The sequence below is a fragment of the Drosophila sechellia genome, chromosome 2L (assembly GCF_004382195.2).
Source record: "Drosophila sechellia strain sech25 chromosome 2L, ASM438219v1, whole genome shotgun sequence".
Taxonomy (NCBI): Eukaryota; Metazoa; Arthropoda; class Insecta; order Diptera; family Drosophilidae; genus Drosophila; species Drosophila sechellia.
Window position 1 is genome coordinate 17136860 of NC_045949.1, and position 27914 is coordinate 17164773.

A 27914-nucleotide genomic window follows, 5' to 3' on the forward strand; every position below is an offset into this window, starting at 1 on the left:
CGCTCCGATCGCAGTTACATACATACAAACACATGTATATGTACTTGCTATGTATGTATGTCGGTGAATGTGACCCTTTCGAGTTCCACTTTGACCATGGCCAACTTTTGAAAGGGTATGCTCGACTATTGGGTCGGCTTAATTATAAATATGTAAGTAACAATTACAAGTGTTTGTAATGCAACTTAATGAGAAAGAGTTGGATAATTATAGTTTCCAGGCATTAGTTGCAAATTCAAGATGTGGAAAGTGCATGTCTGCAAAATAATAAACACTGAATAATAGATTTAAATTGGTAGGAATTTCAAAAATCAACTTGATAGTAAATATAAATACATAAAAAAGTGATGTACATATGAGTACAAATGTGCATTAAATCATTCGTAAGTTCCCCGCTTCGTATGAGAGTTCAATAATTGAATAAACCAATTACAGGATATCAACAGTTGGTTAGCATTCCCCACATCCATGTGGACAAGTTTCGCGCTCCGCTGCTCACTTGTGTCAGAATGCCGGCTACTATCGCCGTCACATGGCCATAGTATTTGGCTATTCCAAAAACATCGCCCCACCATCATAGTCGTACCCATAAACAGCGAGGCTTCCCAGAACTCCCCGATGGCTTTTGTTATTCTAGTCTTTTATTGTCGTGGCACTCGCAATCCCGAAGAGGTGTCGGTAACAATGCTGGAGATGTACATACGTACATGACGTCACTCTTGGCCTGGGGCGCCCTGGAAGTCAGTCTGATCGCTCTCCTCCTCTGCCTGCTGCAGGAGCTGAAGACACTGGCGCACCTTCAGCCTGGCTTGGGCTATGTCGCGCTGCATGCGCTCCTTGGGTGCCCTTAAGCCCGCCATCGTGGTCGGCACATTGGTGCGCATTTCCACCAGGACATTGAGTAGATCGGAGTACTTGTCCACTATGTTGGCGTTCTCATCGAGACCTGCAAAAGTGGGATCTTAAGAATAGAACTTGTTACATTTAGTAATCGAGCAATTTCCTTACTCATAGATGTGCCAAACAGATCGCCGTCGATGCCAAAACCGCCTCCTCCTCCGCTTGCCGCGGACATCATTTGCAGCTGGGCCTGCATGTACTTGGTGTACTCCAGTTTGGCCATCACCTCCTTGTACTCGGTGGCATAGGCAATTGCGGCGCTGTTCGTCTGCTGCCTGTTGCGCAGCATCACCGCTGCATTCGCAGTGGAGCTACTGCCAGCAGGAGCAGCAGCTGCATTCACCCGCGTTATCTCCACTTGTGGCACATGCGTCTTGATTGTCCGCTCCTGGTCGGTGTCCATTGCTGGCTGCTCGTTCGGCTTGGGGCGCGATGGCACCGCCGTGACGGTTATGTCGCTGTACTTGGAGCGAAAGGATTCAATGTCCAGGCAGTCCATGTTGGCGTTTGAAACTCTCGCGACGATTGAAGGTTGAAAATGAAAGGGATTTCTGTGACAGGCCTACTTAGTAGCTAAAATTTTATGACAGCTCAGTGCTGCTAACTTTTTTAGGGATGGAAAATAATTTCTTTATTTTGATTTTCTTCCCTGGCCAAATCCAATTCTATTTCCTTAACTTGAGCACCAAGCAAGTGGCTCGGTGAAGTCATTTAGCCGGTGGTAGAGGCGTAAGAGGAGTACTGGTTACCCTCACTTGGTATTTTGATGCTCGTTTTGCCTTTGCCCCCACTAAAAACCTTTCTTTTTGCTCTTTCTTTTGGGCTATCGCATGACCAAGTGGGTAATTACCGGCAGCAGAACAAAAAAACACGTTTGTACACAGTTCATTCTGCTGGCGTTGTCCATTCGCCCGTTCTTCCCGCGGGTTCCACTGCTTCAGCGACCGGAAGCCGCTCAAGCGTGCTTCCCGTTCTGCGCAGGCGCATTCTCCTTGGTCACCCCAATTTTTTGCCATGACTCATGGAGTATTCAAATAACAGAGGTGGAGATCTGATCGTAGTGGTTGTTTTACTTGTTTCACATGCAAATTTTGACCAGAACATTGTCCAGAATTTCGTTTTTAACAATCTTTCAGCGGGTGTGCTAATAACAATTTAGTGATCTAGACTCTGCTTAATGGCTAGTTAATTGCTGCTCTGGTGCTGGGAGCGGATGATCGCCTCCAGGCTGCGTTCCGTCTGCTCTCCGCACTCGAACCGATGGTAGTCGACGATCTCGCAGTTGTACTCCTGCAAAACCTCGCCCACCGTCTTGTCCGCATCGAGCAGATACTCCTGGTGAATCAGGCACGTCTCATCGTCCTTGTTCTCCGCCGGCTTGTCCTTGTCATACTCGCCGATCTTCGTTGGCTTCATGCCCACGATTTGCTGGCAAATGCTCTTGTGAAATTCGAAGTCCAGCAGGGTGTGCGTAGATCGGTAGGCGACGATTGCTCCGTACTTGCCCACCTGGGTGATGCCTTCCGTGGAGCCCACATTGGTGGGTGCCGGATGGGCGTAGCCCACCAGCCTCAGGTCGTTGTTAGCCTTAAAGCACAATGCCCGCCGGATGGTGGCATTCTCCCCGATGGCGCCGATCAGCAGGGCCAGGTGGTCGCCCAGCGTGCGTCCCTCTTCCGTGCGCAAGTTTCTGAGGGCGTCCGAATCGAAGCCAAGCTGCAAGGATATGCAAATTCGTTCATTAGCAAGTTCATTTCTTTAGGAATGCATGCATAACCGGTTCTGATCCAGGTAAATGGATCGCTCACCTTCCACAGATCTCCATCGAAGTCCGTCAAGTCCGTGTAGTGCAGACACATGCGGGCGACGTGGTCAACGAACCGCTTGAAGGTATCGTTCCTGGCTACGAAATCCGTCTCGCAATTCAGCTCGACCATGGCGCCCCGATTACCGCGGATGAGCACTCCAATCAGACCTTGTGCAGTGGCTCGATCTGCGACTTTGGTGGCCTTGGACCAGCCAAGCGTCTGGGCCTGCTCGTGCAGCCACTTCTCAGCCTGCAAGAGCGAGAGTTTGGAAAGGTGAGGTGATTAGTACAGATGTGTTTTGATCACAAAGGAATTTGCATGCGGTGCAGCTATATATTACATAATAATATAGACAAACAGCAGTTTTTCAAGATTTAGAGATCCCCATTCTGTGCTCTTTGGAATGGAAAGCTTGCTGCACCGCTTACAATAGAACTATGAGCCAACTACCCACCAATCCGACGTCATTGTTGTGCTTCTCCAGCGCCTTCTTGCAATTGGCGAAGGTGTATCCGGTCTTCTTCCTTAGGGCCGCCAGGGCACTCTTCTCCAGGCCACCGGATCCGCCAGAGCCGGCATAAAGCTGCCGCGTGGAGTGAAGCGCGCGTGTGAAAATCCTTTGGAACAGCATTTTTCCAACCGAAATTTACTGGGAGGCCAAAATGATTTGGGTTTCTATCCAGATTTGTGTGCGAATTGAATTGTTGCTCTTTGCCTGCTGTCAAGGGCAACTCGCCGGCTTGTTTGTTTTTCCGTTTTCCGACCTGTCGCTATGTAGTAGTTGCCCGGAAAATCAATTCATTCTAAACAACGGAAAAGCCTGTGTGTAATTTGCATTTGTTTTCAACTCCTTCGTATGTTCGCTTCGGATCAGTTTAATTAATCGCGTTGCGGAGCGAATTAATCCAAACCGAGTGTGCTGCCTCGATAGGTGAACGACTGGTAAGTGTCGGTGGTTTAGTTTCCGAGATTTGTGTATGCTTAATTCCAAAAATTATTTGGAAACTGAGAATTTTGACAATTTTCCGTGTTGCACAATTCGACTGTTAGGGATGGCAAATAAGCCGGTAGGGCGCGTGTGTGGAAAACAGCTGTTGCGACGCGACTATCGATAGTAGCAAAGCTATCGGTGGCCAAATGACGTTTAGTGGATACTACAACCTATTACAGGTTATAACCGATTCAAAACGGATTGAAACCAAATATTTAAAACTTAAACCGAATAAATAGTTTTTTTTTCAATTCTGGCGAAGAGTTTTTTTTTTAATTTTTATTTTAGTTTTTTTTTTTTACTTTAAATAGTACTTTGATTAATATTTGGGCAGGATACAATCGTATTATGTTTCAAAATCAATTATTGAAAACAATTTTCGTTTTCTGTAGTCACATTTTGATTCGAACGTTGAACCGATTTCAGGCTTCAACATGCAGGGCAGACAGAATCCGAATCGGGAGTTCAGCATCCCCAGCTTCACGTCCATATGCGGCGGTCGCCGCCTGTGCGAGAAGTCCAAGATGCTGTACACGCGACCCAAGCCGGATTGGATGGCCAATCCGGAGTACAAGTCGCGTCGCCTGTGGTACGAACTGAACATGCCGGAGTGCGCCAGCTCCCTGCTGGACGGCAAGATGAAATCCGACCTGCCGGACAACATACTCTGCGCGAAGAAACAGCAGAAGAAGCGCCAGAAGAAGCGGGAGAGCGGCGTGGCCAAGGCCAACTACATGACCATGCGACTGGAGCGGGAGCACTTCCGCCGCAAGCTGGTGGAGCTCATTCTGCACATGGACGACGACCAGGATCCCGAGCTGGCCGCCCAGTGCGCCGTGCCCTTTCCCGACCAGGAGGAGCGCGAAATACTGCGATACTACTACTACATCAAGCACGGCATTGACACCATTCACGTTTCGCCGTTGAGCAAAAAGATCCTCAAGAGGTGTGTTCCTCTCCACACGTTCAAATATGCATCTGCTTTTTTTCTAACTGCTTTCCGTCGGCAGGATAACCGATCTTGTGCCACCGCTGCTCTACAAGTGGCAGACGGCACTCAATGAGAACATAGCCGAAGTCCGGGCGGACTACGTGTTCGCCATGAAGAAGGCCGTGGTGGACTTCGTCCTGCGGCACACGGTCCTCGATCGCCTGACCAAGGAGGGCGTGGGTGGCAAGTTCGACACCGCCGAGCGGCGGGAGGTGCAATCCATGACGAACTTTTGGCGCTATCGGTGAGTCTCTATTAAGCTAAAGTCAGATTCTATAAAAGGTTTCAATCTTTATTCGAAAAATGGATGATGTAGGCAGAAAATAGAAACATTTTTCACATTTTAGTTAGCTTTTTCTATGCAAAAAGTCCTGCAGATGAAATTGAAACTGCTCTTAAGCCAAATGGATTTTGAGTAGCGTAATTGATATTGAAATGCATGTGTTGTTTGGTTCGACAAAGTTGAAAAACCCAATGCAAGCGAGGGGCGAATTTAAAGTTAGAAACTTCCCGGCGTGTGGGAAATTTTTTAATTAAAATAAATTACACCCGCACCAAGTGCCAAGTAAATTGTGCGCATTGTAAAAAGGGAGGCAGGCGGGCTGGCAAAAAATGGGTAAAAGAAAAAGTTGCCATAATTGAATGCGAGTGTTGTGTGTAACTTGCCTGTAACCGCCAGCATCGCATTTGGCGCAAAAAAAGCGTGCAATTGACATGCAATTACGCCCAACCAAACTGGATCACGCCCCCACGCACATATGGACTTTCATATTCACGGATGCCTTGGCTTTATTGCGGATTAAAAACGAAATGAATTGCCCTTTGAGTCGACCGCGCGCGAAATCTTATGAAAATAACTGACAAAGTTGCCTTGCGAAAGGCGTTGGGAAAATAAGGAAAATAAGGAAAATAACGCAAGTCGTGCGACATTATTAAAAGCTTCTTGCGATTGCGGGGAAAACGCGAGAAATCGCTTTGCGGCGTGCCAAAAACTTTTTAACCGCACTTTTTCAACTACAATGCCGCGGAAATGGAAAAGTGGAAAAGGCTGTGTGGAAATGGAAGCTGCGGAAAGTTAAGTCCTCCTGTGTATTGGTTTGACATTTGATGAGCAACAGCATCTCCAGCAGCTGGAGGAGATTCAGCGGGGCTCGACATAAATTGCAAAAAGGATATGCTTAAAAATGAATTGTACTTGTTTGTGGCAGCAACAAGGGGGTTGCGATTTTGGGGCCATCATCAGCGATGGCTTCCTATGTCTATTGTGGAAATATCCCAGAACCTGGGTTATCTGCTTGCCTGCTGGAAAGTTGAACAATGGACCCATTAGCGGCCATGATTGATCTCCAATTTATCACGGAAGTTATCACTTTATAGTATGATGAACTTAATTGTGAGGAATACGTTCTTGTTCGCATTTTGAAAATGTTTTAGTTTAAAGGGGGCCTATTTCAATCTTCCTTCTTCATCCCGAAAACCAATTTTTTTGGTTCCAAACTGGGTCGAAGGACCATCGATGTACAGGTCCGCGTGAGGTTTGCTAATTTATTGCCTTCGAGCATTTGGCATCATTAAGAAGGGCCTTTGGATGCTTTTTGTGATTCGGTGGTTGGGTGGTTGCCCGCTGGGTGCTCCTGTGGCTGGGCGGTTGCGGTTGCCTGCACTGTTTAATGGGCTGTGACGGAATAGCTGGAGTGAAAAGTTTCCCTTGGTCTCGAGATAATTTGCATAAAAAGACGGTACTAACTGTGGTCGCCATCGCCTCATCTCCATCTTTATACCCATACCTATACCCATGGCATCCAATTTATCCCGCAGCTACGACGAGAATCGCAATGTCCTGATGAAGACGCTCTTTTGCATACATCGAAGTGTGGCCAGCATCTTGGAGCTGTGGAGCATGAAATATAAGGATAAGTCCCTCATCGACGGCAAGGAGTTGGCCAAAGTCGAGACCCCCTTTTCATTATTCACCTTTGTGGTAAGATGATTTTATTGGGATTATCCAGTAATTCATTTTTTAATATAGTCTCTGGTTATTAATATATTTTATATATCTTTGTATTTTACTCCTTATCAGTACTTGTGTGGTTCCCATATCGATAATGGCAAGACTCTGCTGGAGGAGAACTGGTATGGTGAGATCCACTCCTCCTTGTTGAAGGCCAGCAAACGAGGACAGCTGCCGGACATTCGGCGTTTTACTCTGGTTAAGCGATTCTTTAACTGCGTGGCCGCTTTGATGACCCAACAACTGGAGGACATATGCATCAGGAGTCTGAAGGAGTATGCCGACTTTATATGCGATTATGGGGTGAGAATTGTGAATAGTAAACACTAAGAAGTTAAATAATAATCAAAATATCTTTACTAGCACTCGAATCCCGGATTTCAGATTTCTGTGATGCTGGCAGACGAAGACACAATTCAGTTCAATCCCAGCTTCTCGAAAGTCCAGAGCGAACTGCTCCGTGTCATAGATTCGATCATGCTGAGCATACAAATGCTGCCCCGCATCGAGAGCAAGCTATATACCGATCTAATCGTCTCGAAGAAGATCTTCCTCACACCCACAGTGCCGGAAAGCATTGTTCAGGAGACGAAGAACCGGATATGCGCCATGTTGGAGGAGCAGCGCATCGGTCCAGAGCTGCGACTGCAGGACTTTGACCCCTTCATTGATCTAATCAATGGAAGCGATGCAGAGCGGGTGGGCAACTTTATGGAAAGCGATGCCACCTTTGAACAGTATGCGGATATGGTGTACGAGTACAAAGAGAAGGAGGATCGCATTGCCAGGGAGGTGTGGGCGGTCATCCGGATGGGTTTCTACGAGTTTCACAGGGATAAGTTCATCACGCATCTGGAGACCTTGTGCAGGCAGTTGCAGTTGGATTTGCTGGCTCGGATGGTGACCGATCAGCAGGCTAGGATCTCTCGATTGGGCAAAGAGTACGATGCCATTGCCAAGAAGGCCCTAACTGTGCCCAAGGACACGGCCGAATTGATGCAACTGAAGGCGTATGTGGTCCATGCCGAAGAGAATCTAGTGCCCGAGATGGAGGCGAGGTTGAAAGTGAATATGAGCGAGATTCTCTGGCTAATGGATCACACTTTGTACTCCCCCTTGGAGATCAAGAACAACAGTAACTCCTTTCAGTGGTACCTGAAGCTTCCGTCCATTTTCGAGCAACATCGTGCGATTATTGCCGAGAAGGTGATCGAGTACCAGGAGCTGCTCAAGAAACGCATCGAGCTCTTCCGACGCGAACTGCAAAACTACTACGAACAGGTGCAAACCTACGACACGTGGGGCGACATCAAGCAGCTCTCTAGGTACAAGAAGCGGGCTGGAGTGCTGGATCAGAGATTAGTGCAGGCCATGGAAACGATTGATCAAATTAATGAAGAGGAGACATCCTACGGCTGGGATCTATCCCAGTATCCCATGAGAAAGAAAGCCCATGACCAGCTGAAGCCGTATAAAACACTTTTCGATGCAGGACAGGACTTTATGGACAAGTGGGACCTGTGGATGCATTCTCAAGTGGGCTCCTTCGATCCCGATGAGATCGATGGCGATGTGTCCAACTTCTATCGCGTCATCCAGAAACTAGACAAACAAATGGGTGATCATCCCATTACGATGCAGCTAATTCAGGATGTCAAGGCCCAAATCGAAGCATTCCGCGAGCACATGCCCATTATCAATACGCTGGGCAATCCAGGCATGAAGGCGCGTCATTGGGAGCTGGTCTCCGAGATTATTGGCTTCCCCATTAAGGTGTCGCCCGAACTGACGCTGGAGAAGATTATCGAGTACCAGCTGGACGAGTATGTGCCCAAGTTCGAGGCCATCTCGGAGAGCGCCACCAAGGAGAACAATTTGGAGAGGGCAATGGCCAAGATGGTCAACGAGTGGGAAGGTGTAGAGTTCTCCATTTCGCCATACAGGTGAGTAGCATTCACCTTTCCGTCAGGTGGGGGATACGGCCTATAATTGAAATGCCTCCCGCAGGGATTCCGGCACATTCAAGCTGGCTGCCGTGGATGACATCCAAATACTGCTGGACGATCAAATCATCAAGACGCAGACGATGAAGAGCTCACCCTACATCAAACCGTTCGAGGCGGAGATTATGTAAGTGAATCGATTTGGGTAGTCATCAGAATGTTAGGCTTTGACGGGTTCCAGGAAAGTTTATATACTTTTATGTCCAATGCGTTTTCAGAACTGGTAGAGAGCAAAATTTGCCTTTCACTCATGTTTGCTATGTAGAGTAATAAGGATTCGTGTTTTTACGTATTTTTTCTTTACCTCTTTGTTGGGCTGTCAGTGTCAGCGGCAGACGAGCCACACGTCGCTAATCTTTGTTGTCCTTTTGCAGCAAGTGGGAGGCCAAGCTCATGCTGCTCCAGGAGATCCTGGACGAGTGGCTGCGCGTGCAGGCCACCTGGATGTATCTGGAGCCCATCTTCAGCAGTCCCGACATACAGCAGCAGATGCCAGAGGAGGGCCGGCGATTCAGTGCCGTGGATAAGGTGAGTTTGCCGCAACTCACTTCTTTTGACATTGCTTTAAAAGGGAAGGAGTGAATTTTGAACTTTGTTTTGAATTTAAATTTCGTTAGATTATAATATTTAAGCAATAATACCATACCTTTATTTTACAGATTTGGAAAGAACTAATGAAGCAAGTGTCGCAGGATCCCAAAGTTATGGTTGTGGTGCAAATCGACAAGATGAATGACAAGCTGAAGAAGGCTTACAGTCTGCTGGAGGTCATCCAGAAGGGTCTGAACGCCTACCTGGAGAAGAAGCGTCTCTACTTCCCAAGATTCTTCTTCCTCTCCAACGACGAGCTACTGGAGATCCTGTCGGAGACAAAGGATCCGACTCGTGTGCAAATACACTTGAAGAAGTGTTTCGAAGGCATTGCCACGCTAAACTTCACCGAGGAGCTGGACGTGACTGCGATGAGATCCTCCGAGCGCGAGGAAGTAACTTTGGTGGACGTTATCTCGACCTCCAAGGCGCGCGGACAGGTGGAGAAGTGGCTGCTGGAGCTAGAGATCGATATGAAGAAGAGCGTTCACCACAAGGTGGCAGAAGCCTTCTACAGCTACTTGAAGATGTTGCGTCATGTTTGGGTGCTGACCTGGCCGGGCCAGTGCGTCCAGTCCATCTCGCTTACGTACTGGACTCTGGAAATCACCGAGTGTTTCGAGAGCGAGGAGCCTAAGGAGAATCTGGCCAAGTATCTGCAGAAATGCGTCTTGCAGATCAACAAGATTGTGGATTTGGTGCGTGGCGACCTTAATACCCAGAATCGTATCACATTGGGCGCCCTGGTGGTGCTGGATGTCCATGCTCGTGATGTCCTGGCCGAAATTGTGGCTAATCAAGTGGAAGATCTGCAAGATTTCCAGTGGCTATGTCAACTGCGCTACTATTGGGAGGATAATAATCTGGATACGAGGATGATAAACTGCTCCTTGCCGTATGGCTATGAATATTTGGGAAACACCACGCGTCTGGTGGTTACTCCACTCACAGATCGTTGCTATCGTACCCTGTTCGCTGCCTTGAATCTGCATTTGGGTGGTGCTCCTGAAGGTCCTGCCGGCACGGGCAAAACGGAGACCACCAAGGATCTGGCCAAGGCTGTTGCCAAACAGTGTGTGGTATTTAATTGTTCGGATGGTTTGGATTACCTCGCTTTGGGTAAGTTCTTTAAGGGACTGGCTTCTTGCGGTGCTTGGTCCTGCTTCGATGAGTTCAACCGAATCGATCTGGAGGTGCTCTCGGTGGTGGCACAGCAGATCCTGACCATTCAGCGTGGCATCAACTCGGGCAGCCCCACGTTGGTCTTCGAGGGCACCACATTGACACTGGATCCTACTTGTGCTGTGTTCATTACCATGAATCCTGGTTACGCCGGACGTTCTGAGTTGCCTGACAACCTCAAGGTAAGACTTAAAATTTCAACTTATCACTTTTATGTAACTAACATATTGTGGCATTCTAGGCACTCTTCCGTTCGGTGGCTATGATGGTGCCGGATTATGCCTTGATCTCGGAGATTGAGCTATACTCTTATGGTTTCCTGACTGCCAAGCCGCTGTCCGTTAAGATTGTGGCCACCTATCGCTTGTGTTCCGAGCAGTTGAGCACACAGTGTCACTACGATTATGGCATGCGAGCCGTAAAGTCGGTGCTAAAAGCAGCCGGTGCCCTGAAACTTCGCTATCGGGATGAGAACGAAGATATCCTGGTGTTGCGCTCCATCAAGGATGTAAATTTGCCCAAGTTTCTTAACCAGGACATTCCCCTGTTCCAGGGCATCACCTCTGATCTGTTTCCTGGAACAGTTCTGCCGGAAGCGGACTACGTACTGTTCAATAAATGTACACAGATGGCTTGTGACAGGCAAAATAAGCAGTGCACTCCATTTGTGCTGGAGAAGGTGCAACAGGTGAGTAGTTCAGTCCATTGGGTATCCTTTAATGATGTAATATCTTATATCGGTGTTATTCCTTTAGTTGTATGAGATGATAGTGGTGCGGCATGGTCTTATGTTGGTGGGTTATCCATTTGGGGGCAAGACAACCACATATCGCGTCCTAGCGGAGGCCTTGGAGTGTATGGAGAAAACGGTTCGTTGCTACTTCACATTTGATTTGGAGAAATTTTAACTTTATTAATTCCATTGCTGTCACAAGGATGGTTCCGAAAACAAAGCCATTTTCACGGTGATTAACCCAAAGGCCATTACAATGGGTCAGCTGTACGGGCAATTTGATGCAGTGTCCCACGAGTGGAGTGATGGAATCCTGGCGGTAAACTATCGTATCTTTGCTATATCAGATTCACCAGATCGCAAGTGGCTCATTTTCGATGGTCCAGTTGACGCGATTTGGATCGAGAACATGAATACCGTGCTGGATGACAATAAGAAATTGTGTTTGATGTCCGGTGAGATTATCCAGCTATCAAATACCACAAACTTGGTGTTTGAACCCATGGACTTGGAGGTGGCCTCACCAGCTACGGTCTCTCGCTGTGGAATGATCTATCTGGAGCCCAGTTCGTTGGGCTGGGAGCCCTTGGTGGCCTCTTGGAAGAATACTCTTCCCGCGGCCTTCCACACGGTCAGCAAGCAACTGATATCGATGCTCATCTCTCGGTTTTGTCCTATTCTCTTGTTTATTCTGCGCAAAAGTCTAAAGGAAATTGCGCCCACCTCGGATGCTAATCTGATGGTCAGCTTAATGAACTTTTTTGAGTGCTTTATAGATGACTTTCGGGATGAGAAGTATGTGGCTAATGTTTCCGACTTGGATTTTCGAGCCCAAACGGAGGGAATATTCCTTTTCTCTTGTATTTGGTCGCTTGGCGGTTCATTGGATGCGGACAGCAGGGAGAAGTTCAATATAATATTTAGGGCATTGATGGAGAAGACATTCCCACAAAGCCTTTACGACACCTATGGAGTACCCGAGGATCTTTATGTAGAGTCCTTGGCCAAGCCATTCATATTCCCAATTCCCAAACAAGGATCCGTGTTCGATTATAGGTATATAAAGGAGGGAAAAGGCAAATGGAAACCCTGGCAGGATGATGTTAACTCCGCTCCGCCGATTCCTCGAGATATACCTGTCAATCAGATCATCATCCAGACCAACGAAAGTGTCCGCATCGGAGCTGTTTTAGATTTGCTTAATCGTCATGGAAAGCCCATTATGTTGGTGGGTCCAACCGGAACTGGCAAAAGTGTCTATGTGATCGATTATATGCTCAAGAAGATGGACTTATCCTTTTACAAACCCCTGCTGATCAGCTTTTCTGCCCAGACATCCGCTAATCAAACACAGGACATCATCATGTCCAAGCTGGACAAGCGTCGCAAAGGCGTCTTTGGTCCACCACTCAACAGCCGTTTTGTTATCTTCGTGGACGATGTCTCAATGCCGCTGAAGGAGAACTACGGAGCCCAGCCGCCAATTGAACTCTTGCGAATGATGCTCGATCACATGATGTGGTACGATCGCAAGAACATCGTGCCCATGAAGCTAATCGACTTGCAGATGATCGTGGCTATGGGACCTCCATCGACCGGAAACACGGTGACACCTCGTTTCCAACGCTTCTTCAACGTGATATCCATTGATGATTTTAACAATGATATATTGAATACCATCTTCAGTAAGATTGTGCTGTGGCATCTGGACACGAGGTAAGATGGGTGTAAGAACAACAATTGTCTGTCCGATAAAAGAATTTCAAACTTCGGTGCCCGAAGTTCTCGTTTCAAAATATATCCTTTAATCCATTTTCCCTTAACTCAAACCACCCAGGGGCTTTTCCAAGGAGTTCGATCCTTGTATTGACGAGATCGTAGGCGCCACCCTGACCATATACAATGACGCCAAACTGAATCTGCTCCCCACACCGGCCAAATCCCACTATCTCTTCAATCTGCGCGACTTCTCGAGGGTGATACAGGGTGTCCTGCTGTCCGTTCCCGAGGCAACTGAAGATGTCAACTCCATGAGGCGACTGTGGGTGCACGAGGTGTTGAGGGTGTATGGGGATCGATTGGTTGAAGATGCCGATCGCACCTGGCTGTTTGAGAATATCTGCAGCACAGTGAAATCGTCCTTCAATACGGACCCCTCCCGCCTCTTCGGTCGTCTTGTGGAGAAGGACAAATCCCTGCAGGAGTCCGATTTCCGTCAGTTGATCTACTGTGACTTTACCAATCCCAAGGCGGACACCAAGAACTATGTGGAGGTGCAGGACCTGGAGGAGTTGCGCCGTGTGGTGGAGGCATATCTGGTGGAGTACAACAACATGTCGAAGAAGCCCATGAATCTGGTGCTTTTCCGTTTCGCCATCGAGCATTTGTCGCGCATATGTCGCATCATAAAGCAGCCGAGGAGTCATGCTCTACTCATCGGGGTTGGAGGCTCCGGGCGCCAGAGCTTGACTCGTTTGGCTTCGCATATATGCGACTATGAGCTGTTCCAGGTGGAAATCACGCGATTGTATGGGCCGTACGAGTACCACGAGGACATCAAGGCGATCCTACGCAAAATTGGGGCATCCGAGATGCACGGCGTTTTCCTCTTTACGGACGTTCAGGTGGGGAACCGCAATTGGCAAATCCGACTGTGTCCTGGGCTTTCCTTGGTCTCGCTAACTCCTTTAGACTCTTACAGATCAAAGACGAATCCTTCCTGGAGGACATTAGCAATTTACTGAACTCCGGTGAGGTGCCCAATCTCTTCACCAACGAGGAGAAGATCGAGGTGCAGGAGAAGATGGCCCAAATCGACAAGCAGAGAGATAAGGCCGTACAGACGGATGGCAGTCCAGTGGCCCTGTTTAACTTTTTTGTCACGGTGGGGTCTTCTGACAAAATCTACATAACCTTTCTATTCCACCCACTACTTATTTTATCAAAAATTAGTTCTACTTTATTGGTGCAACAAAAACTAACATAATATTAAGTAGCTTGTTATTTTCACTGCGCACTTCTTTCTCATAGTGACTCCATCTACTAATAAGTTATAATTTTCCTTGCTAATACAGACTTGTAAGGATCAGCTCCATATTGTATTGGCCATGTCCCCCATTGGAGATGCGTTGCGAAACCGCATACGAAAATTCCCCTCCATCGTCAATTGCTGTACAATTGATTGGTTCCAGTCCTGGCCGGAGGATGCACTTCTGGCCGTCTCGACACGTTTCCTGGCCAGCGAGGATCTCACCGCTCTGGAGCGTCGCACAGCCATTGACATGTGCATGGAGTTCCACACGTCAACTCAAGAGCTATCCGCAAAGTTTTTCTCAAGACTGCATCGGTACAACTACGTGACCCCCACTTCGTATCTGGAGTTGATCCAGACCTTTAAGGCACTGCTTGGCCAAAAGAGAAAGTGAGTGTAAATGTGGAGGAGGGGTATTATCATATGTTATTCATGAAATTTATATTTCCTTTAGCAACATTACAAATAATCGGAATCGCTACTTGACCGGCATTTCCCAGCTAGACATTGCTGCCCAGCAAGTGGCTGTGATGCAGGAGCAACTGATCGCCTTGGAGCCCAAACTGAAGGAAGCCTCAGAGATCGTGGCTGAACAGGTGGCCAAGGTGACGGCCGATAGCAAGCTGGCGGAGGAGCAGCGGGAAATTGTGAAGCTCGATGAGAGCGCAGCCAAGGAGCAGGCGGCTGTAGCCCAAGAGATCAAGGATGAATGCGACGCCAAGTTGGGAGAAGCGCTGCCCATCCTGGAATCCGCATTGGCCGCTTTAAATACTCTAACCACAGCGGATATTGCGGTGGTCAAGACCATGAAGAGTCCACCAATTGGTGTAAGGATCGTCATGGAGGCGGTTTGCATCCTAAAGGATGTAAAGCCCGATAAGGTGCCGAATCCAAGTGGCTTGGGGACAGTGGAGGATTACTGGGGTCCCTCGAAGCGTGTTCTCAGCGACATGAAGTTCCTGGACAGTCTGCTCAATTTCGACAAGGATAACATTCCGGTCGAGGTGATGAAGAAGTTGGCGCAACGCATTCTCAGCAACGAGGCCTTTGATCCCGATAAGATTAAGAGCGCATCCACGGCTTGCGAGGGTCTGTGCCGTTGGGTTATTGCGCTGACCAAGTACGATGTGGTGGCCAAGATTGTGGCACCCAAGAAATTGGCTTTGGCCGAAGCCGAGGCCACCTATAATGCGGCCATGAAGACGCTCAACGAAAAACTGGCCATGTTGGCCAAAGTGGAGGCCAACCTGGCCGCCATCCAGAAGATTCTCGACGAGCAGCTGCGGCAATATGGGTGAGTCTAACATGGATTTAGTTATGCTAGTTATGTGTAAGCCCCTAACCTAATCCTTTTAGCATTTTGCTGGCGGAGCACGAGGCTTGCACCAAAAAGCTCCAGCGAGCACAGGAGCTCATCTCTGGCTTGGGTGGCGAAAGAACCCGATGGTCTGAGACGGCCAAAATGCTGCAGGCCAGCTTTAAGAGCGTAACCGGCGACGTTCTCATCTCATCTGGCGTGGTTTCCTATCTGGGACCCTTCACCATCGACTTTCGGGTGAATCAGATTCGCAAATGGGTGACCAAGTGCCTTAATTTCGGCGTAACATGCACACCTGATTTCCAATTGGCCGTCGTCCTCGGCGAACCTGTCGAAATACGATTCTGGAACATATGCGGTCTGCCGACGGATGCGTTCTCCATCGAGAGCGCGATTATGATGAAGTGAGTATGAATATTTTTATAATTTAAATTTAAAGCTTTTGATTTGCACTCATCAATCACAAAGTGTAACTTTCGAGGTGAGCTTGCTTTTAGGATATATATTTTGCTAAATATGTATCCAAGTGCCACTTTAACCACAAGCTATGGCAACAGCTGGCAGGGGCCCCTTGGAAAATCCCCCGTGGTGATCGCTAAGCCAGCTATCGCATCAATTAAACAACCTGACACGGTAATTATAGTTCTGCCTCCTGCCCGTCAGCGGCACGGAAGTTCCGAGTCCACGAACGGCTTCTGTGTTTCTTTTTCGTTTTCTAATTACAAAACATGAAACGTTAGAATTCACGCGTATTAGGAAAATTAAAGATACGACTCGTGCGGACGCGGGTGGAGGATGTGAGAACGGCACCGGATGCTGCACGGGACCGCGAACTGGAACGGAATCGGGTGTGGGGGAGAGATTCGGGAGTGGAGGATTCGGGAATGCGTATGAAAACAGTAGCTGGGGGTAGGTGTTTAGGTGGAAAAGGGGGAGGGATGCATGCGCGCTTTAAGCAGCGTACCCGCATGTGGCTAAAAGGACTCGTTGCCAGGACACGCCATCTCGGTGGTGGTGGCTGCTGTGCCAGCCAAAGGTACAAAGGGCACAATAAACCGAGATGGAATACACTGCAAAAAACGAAGCATTTAAGTACGAGATGCGTCTTTATTTTAATTTTATTCAATTACATTTAAAAGATTAGTACTATTATTAGGGCAAAAACTTAACTTTTTAATTTGTAGCTTTAATTATCTTTTATAATGGCTTTATTTATTACTTTTTTTATTTACAAAATCTGGTTTGTAATAGTTTTTTTCTCCGTGTTCAACGGTGAGGGGGCAGGGAGGCTGGCAGGCAGAATTTTCATGTTTGATGCGTGTATTACGCATCTGGTGGGTTTCTCGGAGGTCAGGGAACGGGCCACATGCCACTCAACGACGCTCCATGCCACTCCATTTCGATTTAATAAAGGAAATTCCTGGCCGCTATCCACGAAAGTGTTCAAAGTAATTTGGAGCATGCCCGAAAATACCTGAGGGTCCCTGGGTTTTCTCGAAGGGAGTGGCATATGCGGGCAGTAAGGAGGGTAACTCCAGCATTCAGCATCCAGAATCTAGAATCTAGAATCGCCCTGTATAAGCAATTGATTAATGTGCGCCCAGAGCGGATTAGGTTTAATTTCTATACAGCCGGAGGGGTAGCTACTGCTATGCGATGGCTTTCAACGATTGCACATCCTTGGGGATTTGCTCTCTAAGTTTCTGGGCCTTTGTCTATCCGTCTGTCTATATAGACGAATTTGTATTTGCACTTGGCAAATATCCGGAGAGCCACCCTGCTGGCTGGAATATCCTGTTGTCCTTACTATTAACATTCATTTGCCTAATATTTCGGGTGACACGTAGCACATATGGTGACCTCCGCACCATTCTCGCTCCTTTTCAGCATCGTAAAATGCGATGGCGCTGTGGATATTGGGTATCAGGTGTATCAGGCATGTTTTCCATTTCGGCCAGCGGGTTTTTAGGATACTGTGAAACTTGAGGGCCGTGCCTTTGATTAAATAATGTTAATTTGAAAAAGGCAAAACAATTTGTAGAACGTCCATTGTGAGACCCTTTGGGGGTTTGAATTTTAAGTAGTGGCAAGGAGTTTGGGTTATGGGCATGTTTTACGTTAAATAGTTGCAAATAAGATGAATCGAATTGAGCTTTATATTAAGTGGTTTCTCCCTGAAAACGAATGAATATAAGTCCATATAAACGATTCTGTTGATCTCTAAAAGATTTGCGTTTTTCATTTTGTCACCAACTATCTATCCAAATCCCCAAACTCCATTCACCAGACTCTCAACCGGCTTACAATGCAAGTTGTGTTGCACTTTTAACAGTTTTCCAACTATTTGCCGGGAAATTTTCGCTTTTATTTTGGGACAGAAACTTGTATCTGTTCCAATCCCAGCTCTTTATTCCTCCCCGGCGATGCGCTTTGAACTTTAACCGGGTATTCACATGGACTACCACCGACTGCCACCGAGTTTCCAGACTCCATGGCGTTTCTATTGTATTCCGTGTCCTGGCTGGCACATCGCACAGGGTTTTCGCGTGGAGTGCGGCTTTTATTTTTGCTTTTGGATTTTTGGATACATGTGCCGACTGTGGCGACGGCGCAGGCATATTGGTCTTTTGTTTTTCCATCAAATATTTTTCATTCATCAAGTTTTCAATTTACAAAAATGTTCATTCATTCGCACGAGCAATTTGTATTCGGTGTGAATTTGTCATGTGTTGGCTGCTCCTGCTGCAACTTTTTCCTGTTTTTCCCGCTTTATCTCTATTTTTCCTTGTGTCCCGATTTCCACTTCCATGTATTTTTCCACTCTGGCTGTGAGTTATCGCATCAGTTAAATATATATGTATGTAGCCGGCACACCCAACAGCCGCAATCGAAGTATACATAAATGTATATTTATGAATCAGGGGCTTAGTCAGCGAAATTTATGCACTTTATATGTGATTTTGTTAGAAATAACCCTTATTGAAAATCTTTAGAACTAGAAGCTGAATTCCTCCATTCAACAATATTATTTTGCATTTTAGTTTAAATAACCTTTTCCTTAGAAGTGGAAAAGAGGAGATCCCTTTTGCCAGGGTCTCTGCCCAAAGTCCTTTTGTGATATAGTTCTGTTTGTGGCTTAACGTTTGCATGATGTATTGGCATGATTGAAGCCAGAGGTTTTGCTCCCATTTCAAACCCACAAAGCGCACATATACCACCAAGTATTGCGAACAGAAAATATATATACGTATTTCTTTAGCATTATTTACGCTTATGAATTATTGACGTAAATATTGAATGTGTATTTCTGCGGTATTTTATTTTTTTAATATTCCAACTCCAACTAACTGATGAGCTTGTTGCGGTGGCCCGTCGCTGACAAATTGTTTGCTTTGTGTCGCTTAAAGTTCGTATGATAAGCAAGTTTATTGAAATGATTTGCAGAAACGCTCGACGTTGGCCCCTGATGATTGACCCACAAGGACAGGCCAACAAATGGATCAAGAACTATGAGAAGAACAACAAACTCTGCGTGATTCGGCTCAATCAAGCGGATTACACGCGTGTCATGGAGAATGCCATCCAGTTTGGTCTGCCCGTGCTCTTGGAAAACATTGGCGAGGAATTGGATCCCGTCTTGGAGTCGGTGCTCCAAAAGACGCTTTTCAAGCAGGGCGGAGCGCTCTGTATAAAACTGGGCGACTCTGTTATTGAGTATAATCATAGCTTTAGGTCAGTACCATTCTTTATTGATAAAAATTGAGAATTTTACCGAGTAAATTGCTTTGTTACAGATTCTATATGACAACTAAACTGAGAAATCCACACTATCTGCCCGAGGTGGCTGTTAAGGTTACCCTGCTGAACTTTATGATCACCACTCAGGGATTACAGGATCAATTGTTGGGCATCACGGTGGCTAGGGAACGACCTGATTTGGAGGCGGAGAAGAACAACCTTATAGTCCAGGGAGCCGATAACAAACGGATGCTGAAGGAGACTGAAGACCAGATTCTGGAAGTGCTCTCATCGGCTGAGAATATTCTGGAGGACGAGACTGCCGTCCAGATTCTGAGTTCAGCCAAGGCATTGGCGAATGATATTAGTGAGAAGCAGGTCATCACAGAGGCCACCGAAAAGCAGATCGATATAGCAAGATTGAGTTACGTGCCTATAGCCGAGCACTCAACTATATTGTTCTTTACTATAGGTGGGACATTTTATTTATTCATTCTGTTATGCTATTACAACCATGTTTTTTTTTTCACAGTGGAACTGGCCAACATCGATCCCATGTACCAGTACAGTCTGGTTTGGTTCGTCAACCTGTACATGTCATCCATCGATAATACGGAGAAAGTGGACGACATAGCGGCGCGTCTGTTGGATCTGCGAAATCACTTCACCTACAGCCTCTATGTCAATATTTGTCGCAGTCTCTTCGAGCGTGTGAGTGCCCATTGGATTAACGCAATTGTCGTCAAACGACGGTCCGATTATTCATCCGCTGTCCAGTTAGCTTGACCTTTAGCCTCGTTAGTTCCGTAATTGCGCATAATCTGATAATGTGACATTTGAAGCGTGGTCCTTTGCGTTTCATTTGCTTTGTGGCTGAGCATCCTGCTCAGCTTGACTTGGCTTGGCTTGACTTGACTGCTTTTAAATAATATTTAAGCATTACTGCTCTACAACTACACGGTACTGAGATGCCACTTCAGCGGACAATGGAGTTGAAGCAGTTGTCGTAGCTGAAAACTGAGTGGTTACTGTGGATAGCTTTCATAAAATCCTCAGTAAAATATGTTAACATATATTTATGAATAATTAGCACTATCAAATTTTAATCGAGTAGGAATTTTGCCCAGTAATATCACCAGTTTTCAATGTGTGTACGTTTCTTTTCGATTCGTTTAAGGCCACTGTGCAGCTGCTTGAATAATGTTATTACATTGCTGGTGCAATCAAAGGATGTGCCTAGCCAAAGGAAGCTGGGGAAAAAGGGAAATAGTAATCCAAACAAGTTCTAGCTAGCTTTATGCTGTTTTCAGTCAATTATGCCATGGCCTTAGCCCGCCCCTTAGCCTTTGCCATCGCCTCCCGTGGCGAACCTTCCATCAGGTAACCTTTGATCCCCAGCTTTTAATTTTCTTGCGCACAAAATAAAAACCAATGAAAGGAAATGCTTTGATTTTGGCGGGCAACCTTTCCGTGTAACCGATTTAATGTGAAATTGAGCCTCTAAGCCCTGACCCTGAAAGATCCCAATCACATTACAACGCTTTTTGTCCCTAACCCAATTACACATTCAGAGAAAACTATTAGTACTTCTGACTTGCTCGTAATTCCATTCCTTTCAGTAGAAATATTATTATTATTTCCGAGTGTAACGAAATGTTTTCCACTTTGAACAGGATAAGCTGCTGTTTTCGCTCATATTGAACATCAACATGATGAAGCACGACAATCGGATTGACAATGCCGAATGGATGTTTCTGCTGACTGGAGGCGTTGGCTTGGAGAATCCGTATAAGAATCCAACCACCTGGCTGGGCGTCCAGAATTGGGATGAGCTCTGTCGCCTGACCAATTTGGCCAATTTTAAGGGCCTACGCGAGGACTTCAATGACAATTCGGCACAATGGAAACCATTCTTTGATTCGAAGTCGCCGCAGGATAATAAGGACATACCAAAGTCCTGGGAGAACAGAGTGAGCGTATTTCAGAAACTTTTGCTACTCCGCGTCTTTCGGCCGGATAAACTGGTTCCGGCTGTGTTAAATTTTGTAAGCGGAGAACTGGGTGAGCGATTTGTGGACCCGCCTCAGTTCGATTTGATGGCTTCGTTTGCTGACTCCCATTGCTGTGTGCCCTTGATATTTATATTGACTCCTGGCTCGGATCCGACGGCCACACTCCTAAAGTTTGCCGAGGATCAGGGCTTCGGCACGAATCGATTGTTCTCGCTGTCCTTGGGTCAGGGTCAGGGCCCCATTGCCATGAAGATGATAGACGAAGGCGTCAAAATGGGTAATTGGGTGGTGTTGCAAAATTGCCATCTGGCAGCTAGTTTCATGCCCTTGCTGGAGAAGATCTGTGAGAACCTCTTGCCAGATGCAACGCATCCAGACTTCAGGCTGTGGCTCACCTCCTATCCGGCGGATCATTTCCCGGTTGTGGTCCTGCAGAATGGCATTAAGATGACCAATGAACCGCCAAAGGGCTTGCGATCCAACATTCTGCGCTCGATGATTAGTGATCCGATTAGCGATCCGGAGTGGTATGAGTCCTGCACACAGCCAAGGATCTTTAAGCAGCTGATCTACTCGCTGTGCTTCTTCCATGCGGTTATTCAGGAGAGGAGATACTTTGGACCGATCGGCTGGAACATTCCCTACGAGTTTAACGAAACTGATCTCAGGATATCCCTGATGCAACTGAGGATGTTCCTCAACCAATACGAGACTGTTAACTATGATGCGTTGCGATATTTGACGGGCGAGTGCAATTACGGAGGACGAGTTACGGATGACTGGGATCGTCGCACTCTGAAAACCATTCTAGATAAGTTTTATTGTCCCGCTGTTATAGATTTAGAGACACCGTACTATCTGGATGAAACGGGTCTGTACTATGTGCCGGTGTTCAAGGAGGTGGACTTGTATCTAAACTTCACGAGAGACCTGCCACAGATCTCGGCTCCTGCCATTTTCGGATTCCATGCCAACGCGGACATCATGAAGGACCAAAAGGAGACAGACATGCTACTATCGCACACTCTGCTCACGCAGGTGAGTACAACAATTTTGGTAATGGAGAAAAAGAATTTTGGCTTGTGCAGAGTTTTGCAAATTGTTATTCTGAATGTTGAATATTTTTGCTTTGTATTTGCTTGCGTCGCTTTAAAAGGAACGTTGGGTAAGTCATTTTAGAGTTGTCTTAAACGAAATACATAGAATAATCGGTACGCTTTTGTTGTTACACTTTGCCCAGGACCTCTATGATCGACGCGTAAGTGCTAGTCCTAAATGCTTTAATATTTCAAACAGCTACTTTAATATCCTCTTGTTTAACACGCTGCGCTTTAGAAATTGGAGAAAAAACAAAGGGTCTATGTAGAAACGCTTAGTAGACGCTTTCCAGAAAACCTTTCCCTACCCACTTATCCCACCTGTCCTCCCTTCCTTGCCCTATACCAAATGTCCTTGAAGGATACTAGTGCCTCCTCTGATGACAGTGGTGGGTCCAAGGCACTAACCCCCGAAGAGGTTGTCACAAATGTGGCAACCGATATTCTGGACAAGTTGCCAAAGCTATTTGACCGAGATGCGGCCCTGCTCAAGTATCCCACTCTCTACCACCAAAGCATGAACACGGTGCTCGTCCAGGAGATGGTGCGCTTTAATGTCCTGCTGAACACGATCCGAACCAGCCTTATCACGCTGCGAAAGGGAATCAAGGGTGAGTAAGCCTTTTTATTTGTGATACCCTTGCAGATACGTTAATGATTTTCAAAAGCCAATTTCTATCGGTATGCCAAAAATATATAATAGGTATCTGATAGTCGAGGAACTCGACTATAGTGTTTTCTTGTTTTTATTTTCATAAACACTTTATAAAGTTCCCCTATCGTTCCCACTAATACATTTCTGATAAATCATTATACAATTACACCGAAATAAATAAAAATATACATTAATTTTGCCAATTTGTTTATTACAGATGGTTCAGTTCTAAGATTCTCTTTTTAGCAGCACATGTTTAGTTTTTATTCAGATTCTGGTACAATGTGATTTACGTTTTCCGCGGTTTTGTCATTAACTGGCGTATGGTCCTTGGCCAAGGAGCCAATATACCTTTCCTCAACATCATATTGATCGGTTATTGTTTTATTCCTAGGCCTCTTAGAAGAATGCGATCCTTTCTCAGATTTCATCGGTTCGACTGTTGAATTTCTGACCCCCGAAGAACGTACGGGTGGGATAAAAGAGTCTGGTTCTGGCCAGAGAAGAATTTCGGATCCCGGTTCGTCATCGAGATCCGGTCGGAGTTCGGCATCCAGTCCGAAATCGGCATCCGGTGTGTTTATGGGCTCAAGATTGAACTCGACTACCGAACGCATTTCCTTTTCTTGGTCTAAACCGTTTGTTGTATTTGTATCGTTGGTTATTATACTACTAGTAGTACCCAAGGAAGTGGATATCACATTCTCAGAAGCTAATTCAGTAACGGGATTTAATTCAACTAGAGCGGAGTCTCCAGTTTTCGCATCACCAGGAGATGGGGTGGTTAAGCTATCTAATTTTAATGGAGATGAATCCAATTGTTTCGAATGGTCTTCTTCCGATTGCTTATCGTGCGATTCAGATGCTGTTGAAATCCTCGTCCTTAATTCCATTGTCGAAAGAATTTTATGAAATGATGCCCTCGGCGAGTCAATATCAGTCGCTGTAATTTCAGAAAGCTCTGGAGCTGGCAATTCAAATTTGTCTTCCTTGTCATTATCTATCGGTAGGTTTGATACATCCATGTTAGAATTTTTTTCTTGCTCATTGGGAAGCATTACTCTATAGCCCCTGCCCACAAAGGATCCCAGTTTTGAGGCATGCGAAACATCGAGAGTGCTCCTAAGACTGAACAAATCACTTGGTGTGGTCGTTGGCAGAGGCATGGGATTGAATATTTGAGATCTTAGAAATATATCGCTGACAGATGCCATTTCACCCGCCAGGGGATTATCAAAGTTTTGTAAATTTCTTGTGATATTGTCTTCTTTGCGTTTTCTTAATATGTTCAACAACTGTTTTTTTTCAAATTCTGATCCTGGCTGTGAGGTAGCATTTTCCATATGAAAGTCTTCCATCTCGCGTATATTGTCCGTATATTGGATGTAATTATGAGAGACAGTGTGGCAGAGTTCGATTAATTGTGAGGGCCTTACGGCTGGAGGATTATCCAACTTGTCAAATATGTTTGCGAACACGTCGTCAAATAGATCGTTATAGTTTTCGTGAACAACACGCTCATTTTCTTGGAGCCAACGATCGCCGGGAACTGCCTGTCGGATGATCTTTCTTATGATGGCATGAGCTTCGCGCCAGGAAGTTTTTTGTGGCGTTTCACTTTCGCTGTCAGTGGACATCAGACACAAATCGTTGTCGATTAGGCCATCTATGAGATCGCTAGTTAAAGTACCTCCTATGTCAAACGGATCTAGTTCATTCCACACCTTGGGGAAAATCACATCCTCCAATACGTACTGGGCGATCAGGGATTTCTCGTAGCGCTGCAGAGCATCGTTCATATTGGGTGAAATCATGTCATTCAACATCATTCGCAGTGGCACATAGGTGAGGGGGTTTTGGATCAGCTTGAAGCTCTCTAGCCATCGCAATATATCCGCATCGATCTTTTTGGCCAATTCACTCACCGTCTCGCCAGCAAGGCCATCGGCCATACCGTACATATCAGTGCTCAGAATGTTGGCGAAATACTTATTGGAGATCTCATTGTTGACCACATTGCAATGTTGGAACAGCTCCTCGTACAACAATCTCAGTTCGTTCTCCTTCTGCCGCAGACCAGCTTCGGCGGCCTCGCGTCTCCAGCGTTCCTTTTGGGCCATAATCGAGAAGAAGTGTAGCCTTCGCAGCTCCGAGAGACGAGTCATCTCCTCCGAGAGGAACTGCATCACCCATCCCACGTAGGTGCCCTCATAAATGTTCAACATGTGCTCCATTTCTTCACGCTTCCTGTCGTTCTTCAAATGCAATAGCGTGGTCTCTGAGATTTTGTTCAACCCCGGCTTGGAGTTTGGTAAAAAGGACCCGAAAGGTCGGGATTTGCGATTTTCCTCATTAGAATCGGACCTTTCGTACAGGTCAGTTAGATAGGCCAGGGTCATTTGGGATGCCGCTCTACCCAATTCGGGTTTTCTTCGCTTTACTAGACATTTTGGTTCTTCTCTCTCCGCATTGGCCTGGGTTCTTAGGCCCTTCAGGCATTCGAAGAGCTTTTGTAGATTGTCTTCCTTGCAGAAGTTCCGCTCGTACTCCTTGTCATACTTTTTGGGCTTGGACCAATCCTTAAGCTTTCTAAACGGACACTTGAAGTCGGTATTGTTGATCCGCTTCTCTAAGTCATCGATTCGCATATCGAAGGCTTTCTGGGCGGTTTTTGACACAAAGTTGCGACGCGCCGGATCAACGCCGTATCTCGAAAGCGGAGCGTAGAACTCGGAGCAGGAAGATCCCAACGCGTACATGGGACTTTGCTTCTCCCATCTTCGCGGATTCTTCGTAAGTTGGAACTCCAGTCGACGCATTCCCCGTTGGAACTCGATCTCGTTCTTTCGCAGACCCGCCTCACGTCGCTGCTCGATTCGCTCGCAGGCTGTTTCGATTCGTGTCTTTGAGGCGGCGTGTATCTCCTTCTCCCGCTTGTCAAACATTTTAATCACGATCTGGAGACGCATCATCTGGCACTCTTGAATGTCCTCCTCACGCTGTATCCACTGCTCCCACTCAATGGCTTCCAAAATATCCTTGAGCTCGGTTTTTATGGCCACTTTCCTGGCGTCTTGAAGTAGGTTTTTGAAGTGAACCTTTAGGGCATCACTAAAGGCCCATCGTTTCCTGGCGCGCTCTAGAATCTCAACTTCATGGAGTCCTGGTCGATTGGCTACTGGGAATATAGATGGCAGGGAAAACAGTTCCAAGGTTTCAACGCTGTTTGGTTCAAAAATTTCCGGCAAATAAGCCATTGTCTGCGCAGAGGATTCCCTAAGGAATACGTATAATTATAATAAATTATAAATTAGTATTTAATTGTCTTGGAGTTTACCTGTAAAGCGTCTGCGTGATCTTATTCTTAAACGGTCGCGCGTCCGTGTTCTTAGCAAAGAAATCACATTTGTGCCTTAAATCCTTTTTCGTCACTACCCTGGGACTCATCTTGACCTCATGGGTGTTCACTGTAGTATCTTGTTCGGTAAGAAATCTATATCCCGGAGCTTTGAACTGACATTCGCTATCGGTGCGAGGCAATTTTCCAGCATGGCGCTGTGCTGGGTCATTTTCACCTGGAAAATAGACCATAAAATGATTTAAAGTTATACTTGTTGTACACCTTTTTAAGAAATACTTATTTTTTAACACTATATACCTCCTGTGATTCGCAGATCGAACGAGCTGTTGATCAGACAAGATGATAGGCCACGTTCAGTCAGATTTTTAGATTTGGAAGTGCTCTTTTTCCGCTTGATATTGTCCTCTTTTTGTCTCGGTGATTGTAACCTGTCCTCCTGAAGAACCCTAAACTTAACCTGCCTATCAAGTCGTGTATTGTGTTTGGACATTGTGTTTTTTTTTGGTTTTTATATTTTGTATAAGTGTAGTTTTTATGTGGGTTTTTTTTTTTGTGTCAGCAAATGGGTTTCATATTTAATTAATTTTGAATTATAATTTTAATGGGCTACTAAGTTAACTTATTCATATTTAGTATGAATGTTTATTATATTTTTGTGTATTATTAAAAAATAAACTTTTCACCAACAGGTTTGGTTGTAATGTCTCCCGCTGTTGAGGCCGTTTACAAGTCCGTCCTGATTGCCAAAATACCTGCGATGTGGGCTGGAAAATCGTACCCAAGTCTAAAGCCACTGGGCAGTTATGTGAGCGATTTTTTGCGCCGCCTTGAGTTTTTGCAGGTGAGTTACATGGAAAGTATGCAGCGATAAAAAATTAAAGAGCATGTTTTTAACTTTTATTTTAGCACTGGTATGACCATGGTGCTCCTGCCACCTTTTGGCTATCTGGATTTTTTTTCACTCAGGCCTTTTTAACGGGTGCCCAGCAGAACTACGCGCGAAAGTATGTCATATCCATAGATCTTTTGGCCTTCGACTACGAAGTGCTCACGGTGGAAGAGACGCAAAGGCAGGGATTATCGGGGCCCGAGGATGGTGTCTTTGTGTATGGCATATTCCTAGAGGGAGCACGATGGGATCGCACTGGAAAGTATCTAGCCGAGTCGCGGCCAAGGGAACTGTTTGATACGATGCCATTGATTTGGCTAAAACCGCTCAAGCGCGTCGATCTGCCGGAGCGTCATAACTATCTGTGTCCCATGTACAAGACTGCCGAACGTCGAGGAGTATTGTCCACCACGGGTCATAGTACCAACTTTGTGGTGGCCATGTTGCTACTCTGCAATCCGAATACTCCAGTCTCGCATTGGATTATTCGCGGTACGGCTTTGTTGTGCCAGCTGAGTTTCTAGGGATTTTACATTTATTCAATTGAACTACATATATTTTTTAAGGTCTGCTTGAGGCTCATTAAGTAAGAAATATTTTGAA

The 27914-nt window shown here is 46.2% G+C and overlaps 4 protein-coding genes across 6 annotated transcripts; 1 reads left to right on the top strand and 3 right to left on the bottom strand.

Annotated features, from left to right (window-relative positions):
* The first annotated feature begins 25 nt into the window (after positions 1–25).
* On the top strand, positions 26–27888 carry LOC6614495 (dynein heavy chain 7, axonemal). Of its 3 annotated transcripts, XM_032727413.1 has the most exons (26): positions 26–152; positions 4126–4645; positions 4710–4934; positions 6509–6671; positions 6771–7004; positions 7065–8644; positions 8709–8831; positions 9079–9232; positions 9364–10659; positions 10719–11165; positions 11233–11346; positions 11413–12926; positions 13048–13834; positions 13912–14094; positions 14285–14631; positions 14696–15535; positions 15598–15963; positions 19004–19291; positions 19354–19769; positions 19830–20008; positions 20971–22347; positions 22466–22474; positions 22550–22567; positions 22645–23017; positions 27112–27263; positions 27329–27888. In XM_032727413.1, exons 2-26 carry the CDS (start codon positions 4134–4136, stop codon positions 27833–27835), a joined length of 12204 nt encoding a protein of 4067 aa, XP_032583304.1. In that variant the 5' UTR covers positions 26–152; positions 4126–4133; the 3' UTR covers positions 27836–27888. The 3 variants fall into 3 exon arrangements, with proteins under 3 accessions (XP_032583304.1, XP_032583303.1, XP_032583305.1); XM_032727412.1 differs by lacking the exon at positions 26–152 and having other exon boundaries at positions 3758–4645; XM_032727414.1 differs by lacking the exons at positions 26–152; positions 22466–22474; positions 22550–22567 and having other exon boundaries at positions 3758–4645; positions 22768–23017.
* LOC6614493 lies at positions 624–1477 on the bottom strand. Its single transcript, XM_002038890.2, has 2 exons — positions 1009–1477; positions 624–946 (listed from the first exon to the last, which is right to left on the bottom strand). Exons 1-2 carry the CDS (start codon positions 1397–1399, stop codon positions 714–716), a joined length of 624 nt encoding a protein of 207 aa, XP_002038926.1. The 5' UTR covers positions 1400–1477; the 3' UTR covers positions 624–713.
* On the bottom strand, positions 1951–3747 carry LOC6614494 (elongation factor Ts, mitochondrial). The gene is made up of 3 exons (XM_002038891.2): positions 3163–3747; positions 2709–2957; positions 1951–2616 (listed from the first exon to the last, which is right to left on the bottom strand). The coding sequence occupies exons 1-3, from the start codon at positions 3337–3339 to the stop codon at positions 2086–2088; spliced, it is 957 nt and encodes a 318-aa protein (XP_002038927.1). The 5' UTR covers positions 3340–3747; the 3' UTR covers positions 1951–2085.
* Positions 23111–26985, bottom strand: LOC6614497. Its single transcript, XM_002038894.2, has 3 exons — positions 26720–26985; positions 26399–26636; positions 23111–26337 (listed from the first exon to the last, which is right to left on the bottom strand). The coding sequence occupies exons 1-3, from the start codon at positions 26910–26912 to the stop codon at positions 23325–23327; spliced, it is 3444 nt and encodes a 1147-aa protein (XP_002038930.2). The 5' UTR covers positions 26913–26985; the 3' UTR covers positions 23111–23324.
* Positions 27889–27914: the final 26 nt, after the last annotated feature.